The 13,041-nt window shown below is 27.1% G+C and overlaps 1 protein-coding gene and 1 long non-coding RNA gene across 3 annotated transcripts; both read right to left on the reverse strand.

Annotated features, from left to right (window-relative positions):
• Positions 1 to 3,818: 3,818 nt before the first annotated feature.
• Positions 3,819 to 7,496, reverse strand: LOC126899925 (phosphatidylinositol N-acetylglucosaminyltransferase subunit Q). 2 transcript variants are annotated; one of them, XM_050675207.1, is made up of 7 exons: positions 7,478 to 7,496; positions 5,204 to 5,437; positions 4,984 to 5,119; positions 4,719 to 4,863; positions 4,436 to 4,622; positions 4,256 to 4,370; positions 3,819 to 4,076 (listed from the first exon to the last, which is right to left on the reverse strand). In XM_050675207.1, exons 2-7 carry the CDS (start codon positions 5,321 to 5,323, stop codon positions 3,886 to 3,888), a joined length of 894 nt encoding a protein of 297 aa, XP_050531164.1. In that variant the 5' UTR covers positions 5,324 to 5,437; positions 7,478 to 7,496; the 3' UTR covers positions 3,819 to 3,885. The 2 variants fall into 2 exon arrangements, with proteins under 2 accessions (XP_050531164.1, XP_050531163.1); XM_050675206.1 differs by lacking the exon at positions 7,478 to 7,496 and having other exon boundaries at positions 5,204 to 6,298.
• Positions 7,497 to 9,191: 1,695 nt separating this feature from the next.
• On the reverse strand, positions 9,192 to 12,044 carry LOC126899926 (uncharacterized). The gene is made up of 2 exons (XR_007702749.1): positions 11,081 to 12,044; positions 9,192 to 9,447 (listed from the first exon to the last, which is right to left on the reverse strand). It is a non-coding gene; the product is annotated as an uncharacterized LOC126899926 (long non-coding RNA).
• Between the last annotated feature and the right edge of the window lie 997 nt (positions 12,045 to 13,041).

Here is a 13,041-nt window from a genome sequence, read left to right on the forward strand (position 1 = left end):
TGAAATAGTGGGAGAAAATAATTTTGCTAATACATATCAGGATACTGGTAATACGATCTTTTTATTTGTTGAAAGCTTAGCAATTTTAATTTTGATGAGATAAAAAAAAATTAAAAATAGGGAGGAAATTAATTAAAGGCTAAAGGTGTGGAGATCAGCTCTTGAAGAAAAGGGTTTAAGAATAAGTAAGACAAAATATATAGAGTACGAGTTTAACAAAGGAGAACACGAGTTAAGTGAAATGAGGAGATCAGTGACAATAGGCACGGACGTGATAGAAAAGGTGGAAAGTTTTAAGTATTTAGGATCAGTTGTGCAATAGAGCGGTGGTATCGACGTGGATGTAAGACACAAGATTAAGTGAGGGTGGTTGAAGTGGAGAGAAGCGCCTAGTGTCTTATTCAATAAAAGAATTCCAATGAGGCTGAATGGTAAATTCTATAAGACTGTACTGAGATCATCTATGATGTATGGTTCAGAATGTTGGGTGGTTAATAAGAAAGTAGAGCAGAGAATGAGTGTAGCAGAGATACTATTCAATTCTCAAAACTCAGACCAAATTCACATTAACTCAAATCTTACCATAAAAGAATTTTATTGAACGTTAAAAAACTATAATAGCCTCAGCCTGGGTATAAATGATATACCGTTTTCTTTTATTCATAATATGACATCTAAGTCATAACAATTACAACAGTATCCCCTCTAACTGGAAACATAATATGGTCATTCTAGTACCTAAAACCTGGAAAATATATATTTGATCCCCAAAGTTACTGTCCTATCTCATTTATTAAAACTTTAGATAAGCTCTTTGAAAAAATAATTAACTTCAGGTTAAGATAATTCATTGGAAACTTTCTCTCTCCTCAACAAAACAGCTTCAGAAACTATATAAGTACATATGATTGCCTACACACTATCCATAATGAAATTAATAATTCAATACACAATAAAAAATCAACAGGAATAATAAGTTTGGACATAGCAAAAGCCTACGATATAACATGGAGACACAAAATAGTAAATATATTATCTAAATTTCTATGAAATGAAAACATGCTCAAATACTTAGCTAATTATACTTGTGATTGTACATTTCAAACAAAAATCAGTAATAAACATAAAGAATAAATATTCTCTCCTCAGATAAGAGTTTGACAAACATTCAATCATCTCTCCAAAACACCATAAATAAACTAAAAGAATGGTCTAATGGTCTACCACTAAATCCAAATGTATATTATTAAAAAAAAAAAGTTATAACCAATTTCATATTAATCTCTGTAACATCAAAATTCCCAACTGTAAAGTAATAAAAATCTTGGGGATTACATTTGACCACAAACACAGCTGGAAACATCATGTGAGTTATCTAAAAAAAAATCTGAAACTAAACTCAACCTAATTGCAGACACTCAATAGGGAGCTTCGTTGGGAACATTACTTACCATTTATATATCACTAATTCTTTTTAAATTGGAGTATGGATTCTTTATCTTCGTACACAATGCTGACTTACATTATGCTTTAGGAGCATTCAAATAAAGTCCTATAGTAAGTATATGTAATATATCTGAAATTACTCCTCAAAATTATAAGAACAGGTAACACATTAAAATTTAGCGTTATACGAAAAACTAATGATTTACTTACTCAGTTATATTAATAAAACTCTGAAAGAAAATAACATCAATATAGAAGGAATGATCCCAAAGACATTTAGAATATTCCAAGTATGGTCAGATATATTAGGTATCAACTATGAACTACACCACTTGCCCAAACTCTCAACCCCTCAAATAATTTACAATACCAAATTTATAGAATTTATGAACAATTTACAAAACTGGAACAAATTATACACTGATGCATCTAAGATTGAAAAAGGAATAGGATTATCTATAGTACTTGAAAACTCCTATAAGACCTATAAGTTACCAAAACATTGCTCAATATACACAGATGAAACATGCTATACTGAAGGCACTTGAATATATTCAAGAAAACAATATCGGAGACTCAATTATCTTAACCCATTCTCTCAGTGCACTTACCAGCATAGATAATCCATTTAACTCAAACTTACTGGTCAATTTAATAAAAAACACAGTCCACTCAATACACCACAAAGGTATATTTTTAAAAATGATACGGGTTCCAGGACGCTCATTAATCCAAAGAAATGAAAAGGCTGACATACTAGCAAAAAACCAAACGCCCAAAAATGACCGCAACTCGACATACCATACAGACACCAAGTCATCATTGACAAGCTCAGAATTGGACACTTTTGCCTAAGTCATAGGTATTTAATGAACAACAGTACTCCACCAATATGCGATATTGCAAAGTCACTAACTCAGTCAAACATATTTCTACAAATTGTCAAAAATATCAAAATCAAAGAGAGGCACATGGGATACCTCACCACCTCTCTCAATCGCTAAAACAAGACCTTAACTCTGTACGAAAGATGACAAAATTCCTCAAGACTACCGAAATATTTGACTTAATATAATATTTGTATAACTTATGCATAGTTGTAAAAAATACTTTTAAAAAGTATTTTAAATAATACTCAAATATTTAAAAAAAAAATGTTTTTAAAATACTATTTGAATACTTTTCATACAAAAGTATTTGAGTAATACTCAATTACTTTACAAAAGTATTTCAAATACTAAGAATACAATTAAAAAATAATAATAATGTTTTTATTTTAACTAAGAGCAAAAGGTTCCACCTAAATAATTACCAAGAGGGTAATTTGAGTCAAATATTGAGTACTCTTAAATTAAGAGAATTCATTTATTATTTTCGATATTTTTTGTTAGAGGTAAATAAAATTAATTATTGGAGACTAATCAGTGAAAAAAATAAATATTAGTACACGTGTAAAAACCTGTAAAGTATGTCTTATTGACAATAGAGTAAATCATTTGAACCTGCAATAGGCTATTGTAGGTTCAACTGATGTATTAAAAATAGATGTATACATAATAGCATTTAGATAAGCACAATAATTATGTTATACTATAATGTAACATATAAAATAACAGAGAATTATTCTCAATTTTCATTTTGACTGAGTTTAATTTGCTTGCTGTGTTACGGTTAGCAAATTAGAAAAAAAAAGTATATTAATAGTACTGAATATTAAACAGTATTAAATACTAAATAATTGTATTTAAAATACTACTCAGATACTTTTTATTAAATGTATTTAAAAATACTATTCAATACCAATGAAAGTATTTGAATACTTTTATTCAAATACATTTACTTAAATGCTTTACGCCTTTGAACTTATGTGCTAGTGACCAACTTTTATTCATTCTCATTGTTAACCTATTCTAATTATTTAAATAGCTATTTTATTGTGATATACACTTGGTATGCATGTAATCATGCCCAATGTTCTTTGTTGCTGCAGCCTTTATTTCAATAAAAATATACATATACATAATTTTGTACCATTTCAAATAAAATATATTCAATTTAATAATACATTGAATATTGAAAATATTTTCAATATTCATTAGAAATATATAATTTAGATATCTAAAATTTGTCAACATCTCAATTTTTTTATTTTAATTATCATTTTTCCAACAAGGATGCACTTATTTAAAATCCAGATTATTATAATTACACTTAGAATTATTATTTACTGCTTTTTGAGTTGAAAGTAAAAAGTAATCTTTTTTATTTTTTTCTGAATTTCAATTATGAATATATTTTTATTTGGTCAACTATTAAATAATTTTTTAGAAGTCAATTAAAAAATGTTGATACTATGGAGAGCAGAACATATATTATAGTAAAATAAGTATTTATTCTTCATAAAATAGTAAAAACTCGCAATCTTGAACTTATTACAACTTAAATGGGATAAAGTAATTTACCAGAACACACTCTTTCTATTAAGGATATCCATGAAACTGTCAAAGGCTTCTCAACTGATTCTGGAATGTAATTTTTGATGGTAGCCCACCAAGAGTCATTTACCAAAGTAGCATTCAATACGACCGTGTTAGATTTAGATTTATCTAAGATCTCCAATTTAACAATGCCTGTAATAAATATTCACTTTAATTTATAACCAAAATTTAAAAAATAAAATCGCACTGGAAAATTTTTTTATATGAGGCTAAATATCATTTCCTTTATTTAAAATTATTTCATGAAACAATACAAGTTTTTGTTTGCAGAGATACTTAATTCATAGTCATGCCAATGAAAATATGCTTACCAGCAGTTAAACTAGGTTTTAAAAACCATATCAGAGTTGTATATACTGGTAATATCTGCAGGGTGTATCTAGAACGAATCAATAATCCTCTGATCATCACTAGTAATATTCGCATCTAAAATATCAAATTAAAAAAATTTATTTTGTCTAAATGGTTAGAATTATATTTTATTTACGTACAACAACAAAGACAACATAATAAATTAATGTAGTTGGTAACAGGAACAAAAGTATAGCAAAAGATATTGTGCCAACATAAAGTTGCTGAGTGGTATATGGAGTCGTTCTCCCCGGTTGCGGATTACAGCTCCGGCCAACAAATAACTTTGCTAGTATTGTCAAACTCTTCCACTGTAAGTTGTATAGCCTAAAAAATAACCAATTGTTTACATAATGTTAAAAATAATATTTTTACGAGGACTATTTTTTAAGTATTTTGTCATTAGGATATATTTTTACTAACCATGCTGCATATACATAAATACAATACACATGAAAGGTAACTAAAGCAAGAACATCTTCCAATATAGCAATTTGGAATGATAATCCAAATTTTCCAATAAACATATATAAATTATATACAATTTCTAAAAGAGGTCGACAAATAACTGAAAAATAATTGTTTATAATTATTTAATTTTAAATAGTGGTAAAATAAATTGTAAAATTATATCTTAATATTGACATGTAAAAATAGATAATTTAATTGTGAAACTCATTAAATTTACCTAAAAATGACCACCATATATTGACTAGATAAAGAAAACAAGTTCCTAATAAGCTATTTAGAGGATCGTTGAGTTTCAATCCTGCTGGACTACCCATTAGCCACTGCAGAGTACCTTGAAGAGCCTTGATTATATACTAAATTTAAATTTAAAAATATATTCATGAATGTCAGTATCATTATTAAGTTATGATTTTAATAGACTTGTTTGAAAAACTCACATAAGAAATATTAGATAGAAAATAAAAAAGTTTTTCAGATGATGTAAACATTGCAACAAGCATATGGAGACACATAGTTCCTAGGATAGCATCAAATAAACAAGATAATAAATAATTCATGGCTTTAGTTTTAGAAGTTTTGTTATTTTGTGTAAGGTTTTCCTCAATAAGCCACACTTGGTTTTTTACTACGGCCAGAATGTATTGCAACAACGTTAATCTCAACAATGTTGTCTGTACAATTTTAATATTAAAAAAAGAAATAAATTTCTTCAAAATTATCAATAAATATGGCGTAAAATTTATAAACAAGTTTAATTGACACGATTCAAAAGTTTTAGATTTTTTTATACTAGCCAATCTTTTGGAGAGCATAATAAAACATACATAACTACTAGTGTTTTTTCTGTTCTCTAGTAATACTTCATAGTTACAAAATTTCAAAGGATCATAAACAATGAGCACAAAAACATCTTCAGTTTTTCCAGATGAACTGAGATTAATGGATATTTTTCCATCGACTTCAGTAATACATAAATTAATCTGCTGCTGCAAACATTCTTTATGTTTTATGCAGAAATTACATTGATTTCTTAGGAAATGTCCTAACGTCTGCACTTCAGTGTCTACACTAAAACCGTCTGTACTAAACTCGTTGAAAATAAAATAATAACTAACGTTGTCAACTGATCTGATAAAACCCATTAATGGATGATAGTTAAGAGAGGAATCCAATAAAGTATTTGGAAAAAACACAACTCGTTTCTCGGTCATCATTAATCACCAATTAAACTCTGTCACAGTTTTATTGTAAATTCCACTCAGTATTAACAGTAATTTAAAAAATTATTTACACGACATATAACATTGTTTCGAGGACGCTAAATAACATTAGCGCAGAATTAAATAGTTTTCGAAGTATAACTTTGAATGTCTTTTGGTGTCAAATTCAATAGTTACAAATTTCGCTCAAAATGATTAATATACACTACAGATAGTTATAATTTTTAATCAGTGATAACGATATGAACGATGGAAGAAGAATGGGAGCTAGGTACTATTATCAACACTTATCTATGGTTCGTAATCACAGTTATATAGACAGGTTTGGCATTTTGGTTAATGAGTTGAACCGTTATTGATATAGTGATTGAACTATGCTACTTGACGCAATCTAGTAAAATTACTAAAATAACTAATTCTCAATAAATTGATTGCACTGTTAGAAATTCAAAATACTTTTTTCAATCATATGTTAATAAGTATAAATATATATTATTTGTATTGACTAGATGAAACAAAATATTACAAAACTTAAACACTAAGTTAATCAATGAAATGTCATTTCATTTGATATTATATAGTCAAACACTACTGTTGCCAATTCAACTTTATTTTGTTTAATAATATTTAATTTTTAAATAATATACCTTAAAATAAATGTACATTTTTTTTGAAGTACCACAAGATGAAATTAGAGATCTTGAACGGTAAGAGTTTTATAGACAAACTTTGGTACCGGAAAATAGTGTTTTAAATAAAAAACATTTTTCAGAATTTGGTATTTTAACTATTATACTTTATTAAGTAAAACAATTCTTCTGCTAGTACTCCAATATTTACCCCAAAAACTTATATAAATGAACCTTCTTGTTCTTAAAAAAAATTATATTAGAATTTCTGAGAACGATGTATTATGATTATAATAATTTATCATGATATTGATGTAATTTCCTTGCATTTATTTTATAATCAGTAACACAACTAGAGTAGCAGGGACTGCCAATCACAATTCAATTAGGTTCCTATTTTTTCTTAAATTTTACTAAAAATATGATACATGCCATCTTTTTTCTAGAGAGATATTTATTTATGATCTCTATCCACACTAGTTGGATTACTGTCCATAATAACTAAATGTTTTAATAATTTTTATTTATATCAGAAAATTCTGCCAAATATAAATGTTAAAAAAGAACATGCTTTATAAAAGATATATTTGATAATTTTGTCATTCAAACACAGTATTAAATGTTACAAGGAAAAAATTGAATATTTTATTAAAACCCAACCCAACCGATTGGTAGATAGTGTTTAATTCTAAGAAATTGGTAGATAATTACAAAAGCAACATCAACTTCTATTTCCTTAAATATTTTCAGATTAATAATTCTTAGATTCAAACATATAATATATAATTTTTATAATTAATCGTTTTCAAATTATTATTGATATTGATTTTTAATATGTTAGATTTAATAATTTTTAACCTACTTTTTTTTATTCTTCAAAGTGAAAGTTTATAATTGAAAAAAAAATGAATTTGCCATAACTTTTAGCTCAACTTGCAAGATTGAAGTTTCCATCATGAAATAGAAAAAAATTGACTCTGTATGTTTAATATTATAACATGTATATATTTGAATCTCTCTCTATGTTTAAGTTTATAACGCATATATATTTGGATCACTCTGTATATACAAATTTTTATGACTTATAAATTTATGTTATAAATCTGTAAATTAAAAAACTTAATTATTGCTTCTTCTCTTGAAAAACTGACTATTTTTATTGAAAATAAATTTAGAGGAACTAAATTAAGGTCCCAGTTAAGCTAGGTTTTTTTTATAATTATATAATAATTTTAAAAATACTGAAATTTTCATAGTAAAATGTTTTTACTTTGATATAATTGAATGATAGATGTTTTAAAAAAATAATTACACTTTCCCGAATTGTTTTAAATTTAAAATTACTTAAACAAATTATTAATGATCTTGATAAGGTGACAAATTTTTCAATCCTCCTTTTAAAAAAACGGAGAACTCTTTTCAAGTTTTTTAAAGTTGTTTTTGGGAAAGTGTATAATAAAAAAAAAAATTAATTTAACCATAATTTTTAGATCGACTTGCAAGTTTGAAATTACCATCATTAAATAGAAAAAAAAATGTATTGTTAAGATTAATATATAGTCAGGAAATTTTATAATTACTATTTACGTAAATTTATCAGAAAAGTTCGATTTTTTTTTTCATTTTTATTATAATAGATCCCTTAAATAGAAATCATAATATTCATTACTAATTAACTTTTGGTGTTTAAAAAGATTCTGCAATTGAAATATGCTGAACTAAATTAATTTTAATGATTTACTTTAACTAAAAAAAACATTAAAAAAAGTTGTTAAAAAGATCTATTCAATTGAGCGTATTATAAAATTTGATTATAATTGTAAAAATCCATTGTTAAATTCAGGTAGTGATGAGCAAAACAAGAACAAGACCAAGACTGTCAAAGTCTTGGTCATAGTCTTGTTCTTGATAGCTCAGTCTTGGTCTTGGTCTTGCTTTGCTAACTCAGTCTTGGTCTTGGTTTTGGTCTTGCAAATCTAGTCTTGTTCTTGTTCTTGGTCTTGCTTATTTAGTCTTGTTCTTGTTCTTGGTTTTGCCCATAAAATCTTGTTCTTGTTGTGAGTCTTGTCACAATACTCTTGCAAAATCTTGCATTCATTTATATTTGTAAAAATTTTCTACTTAAAAGGTTTAAATAATGAAGTTATCTACTTCAGTTTGTAAATTCAAATTTAATTTATATGCCATAGGATTTTTAAGTTAGAACTTAATATTAGCATAAACAATATGGATGATTTTTTTATGAATAGTTTGGGGTATTAAAAAAAAATAAACANTTATAGACTGATAGTAGCACACACAAATAGAGTTAAAAAATTAATAAATTACAAAGTAAAATTATTTACTTTTATAGTTGAATACTTTTATCATATCAAATATAATTTGACAATGAATAGTTTATAAATATTAGAAATAAATGATTTTAATTGTTTGTTTGGATAAAGTTATTTAAGCTACTTTTTATTTGCTTAAGGGATTTTTTTTAATTTTTGAGGGTAATACGTATTATAATCATTTGACGTATCATTGAAAAATATAGGTTAAGTGAACGTTGAAAAAATAAATCACAGTCACAATAAACCCACATAGAAAAATAATATTAACATGAATAAGAAATTTCTTCTCACGAGAGAAGACTACAGTAATATTTTTCCTTAATATTTATTGAAGTTATTGAATCTAAATGAGATAAAAAACAAATTATTTGAAAACTTTTTTCTAACTCAAAAAAAATGCAAAATATTAATTTCCTTAGTTTGATTTGAATCTCGTACCCTAAGCTTGAAAGACACAAGTACTTGTTCGTCGCTTTCGTCTGGTTGATAAAAGTCACTATAAAAAAGCAAAAAAATGTATATAAGTTTAACTACTTTTGTCTTATGAACTCTAATCTATGTCAATTAATTGACATAGATTAAAGTTTATGTTTCGAATTTTTTTTTCATAATAAAGTATATAATATAAGCTTTGATTGAAGATTAAATAAAAGTGTTTATATTCCCGGAATATTCTCAAAAATTTAATTCAAAAATCTTAACTTGTGTGCAAAAATTAATTTATTGAATCACCCCTATGGCAGGTTTAGATTCAGATTTTCAAAAAATTGATATCAAATGAAAGAAAAATATCTTAGGATTCAATATAAAAAATAATTATTTTTATTTGTTCATTTTTCAAAAAGTTGCCATAACTTAAATACTTAAAACTGCCATAGTTTTAAGTATTAAAAATTTTTACATAAAAATTACATTTTTCATTAAATTCGACAGCCATTTTCCCATAGAAGAAAAGGTATTGGGACAATTTTTTTTTTTTTTTTTTTTAACTTATAGTATTTATTATAAGATTTAATTTGACATATGTTTAAAGAACGCAGTATTTCTGGAACATTTTCAAAAGTTAAGTTGAAAAAGTTCTACTTTTTATATGTTTAAATTATTTAAACACTTTAAAACTTAAACACAAAAGTATTACCGATTTGGCAACTGTTCATTGCTTTCTTCGCATGATAAAATTGGCAATTTAAACTAACTCAAATTTAAAAATTACTTTTTCAACTTTAAAAAAGTAAAAAAATTTTAATAAGTTTAATTTCTTGTGTCTTATGAACTTTTTTCTATGTCAATTAAATTATATAATATTAATGAAAGTCAGTGTATTGCCCTTATAAGATATTTTAAAATAAAATAAAATACAAAACCTATGATTTTAACACAAAAATAACATATTTTTGAATACGGTAGCCATTTGCACATAGAAGATAGGTCGTCGGGACAAATTTTTTTTTAAATTTTATATTATATGACATAAGCTTTAATTTTATATATGTTGAAAGGACGCAGTATTTCCGGAACATTTTCAAATGTTAAGTTAAAAAAGTGAAAGGTTACAAATATATAAAAATCAAATTAATTGGCCGCAACGAGAAATTTGTAACTTTCATGGCGTTTTACAAAATTATAAGAAAAGGGTCGCCAACCTACTGGGCGAGACAGTATATTGTCGGACCACAGTAGGATTTTTTTTTTTTTTAAAAAATTAACTTTTTTATATTAAAACAATTAGAACAAAAAATATATATTTAATAAACATTAAAGTTGATGTCCGTTGAGTCGTTGATAGTAGATGTACACCAAAACCTCGTGACAGTTGTCACATAACCATATAGATCAGGGATGACCTTATACAAGGCCGTTGCCCGTACCTTATAAACTAGGGGAGTAGATTTTTGAAAGGAAAAAAAAAATACACGAGTCCATTGAAGATGGAACACGCAAAAAAAAGAAAAAACAGATGATGGTTAAGTTAAATTAAGGGGACTTTATTAAGTAAAAAAAAAAAAAAAATTAAGTTATTACGAGGCAAAAAACCGAATGGTCAAAAAACCTCGTCTACAAATTAAAGGGGAACAAAAAGAGAGAGAAAAAAAAAAATAGATATTAATAAAAAAAATAGTTACACCTACACTTTTATTATTAGAGAATACGATGAACGTCTTCGGGTACCCGCCGGCTATTAATCGCAGCATTGCCGCTAAGCACGGCGGGTATACGTCCCAAGTAAGCGACTGGTTTCTGGCAGTTAGGCTTAGCTTGCAAGACGTTGGGACACCCCGGAATAAAATGCACTACGTCACCACATTGTACCAATAATATATTCATCACCCAATAAAAAAAATAGTATCAAACCTATATAAAAAATCACAAAAAATATGGATATAACATGACAGGTGGTCTTGTACACGCCTGTCATGTTGCGGGACCTAAATAAAAAAAATATAAGGACACCTACAAAAAAAATATATAAAAAAAATTTGCAACACGTGCTTATGGCACGGCGCACAAAAAAAAAATAATCAGGCTCAAAACATTAAAACAAAACTTATACATTACCAGCCCCGAAGGGCTACAGAAAATGAGGCAGGCTCAACCGACGCCAATTAAAAAAAAATCACATGATATAAAGAATAGCGGGCACTCACGACAAAAAATATATATAAAATTAAAATGTTGCAGCGCACACAACCAAAAAGAAAAAAACTTACGCTACGGACGGGAAATAGTGCGACCAGTTCCGACTATGGCTATTCCCCGACAACCCGTCCGACGTTTGACCCGGCGGTCTGTTGGCGACAACACGGCTAGCCTTTGGAGTAGGGGTCAAAAAAAACCTAATACCCAGTGCCGGAAATTACTAAGAACAATTTAAATAAGGCGACAATGTATGCGGTGAGCAGTGCAAATGACGTTCAAGATAGGAAAGGAGAGGGGTGAATGTACACACAAATGCCGTCCATTAACCGGTCTGAAGTAGTACACAGCTGACTATCTCGCACGCGCATAAACAAATCACAATACCTTATCATAATAATATTACTGACAAACGCCGTCGCAGTCCGCATTCGGCTCAAAACAAATATATATATATATACAAATAGACAAAAAAATAACAAGATACTTTTGTCACGTTACAAAAGTTCACTACTTTTTATACGTATGTTTCAAGTTTTGAACATCAACTGTATAAAGGGAAATTATCCAATTTAAATAAAAAGTATGATAAATGAGGGAAGTATAAATAATGTATTTAGAAAAAAAAATTTGTGTTGATACATACATTTTTTTGAATAGTTATAGTAATTTAAAGATGAAAATTTTAAATCGAAAAACGAAAATGTTAACACAAAAATAGCATTTTTTTAAATACGGCAGCCATTTGCACATAAAAGATAATATTTCGGGACAACATTTTTTTTTAAATTTATAGTACGTAACATAACCTTTAATTTGATATTTGTTTAAAGGACGCAGTATTTCTGAAATATTTTCAAAACTTAAGTTGAAAAAGTTGAGTTTTGAGAAAAGTTGCTATTTGGAATCCCTTCTTGTGGGTAGGTAAATGGTCAAATTTTCAAAAATATTATATCAAATACAAGAGAATGACTTAAGATTCCAATATATAAACAAATTATGTTGATTTGTTAATTTTTGAAAAAGTTATGGAAGTTTTAAGAAAAGGAAGTGAAAAAAAAAAAATGACGAAATTTACCGATTTTAAAAATTGTAATTTTTTTAGACATTTTCCCCATTTACGGGGAATGATGGAAGTTTTTTCAATTTATGAGGTTAATATCTTCGGCTAGAAACAATTTGTAATCTTTTAGCGTATTCTTGAAAAAAATCGGTTTAGCGAGATCTGAGAAAAAGTGGCAACAGACACAAAAAAAAAACATCATGGTAAAATTAATACCTTCTCAGCTTCTTATCGAAGCTAAAAATAAAACAAAATTATGTAGTTTATACTTAACATTTTTATTTACATAAACCAATAAATTTAAAAATTAACTGCAAGTATGATGTATTTTTGTACCATTTCAGTAAAATTCTTCTACGGTTTATGGCTTCTGATATCTGAAGTCAAAAGAAT

The sequence above is a fragment of the Daktulosphaira vitifoliae genome, unplaced genomic scaffold, assembly GCF_025091365.1.
Source record: "Daktulosphaira vitifoliae isolate Bord-2020 unplaced genomic scaffold, ASM2509136v1 Scaffold_2, whole genome shotgun sequence".
Lineage (NCBI taxonomy): Eukaryota > Metazoa > Arthropoda > Insecta > Hemiptera > Phylloxeridae > Daktulosphaira > Daktulosphaira vitifoliae.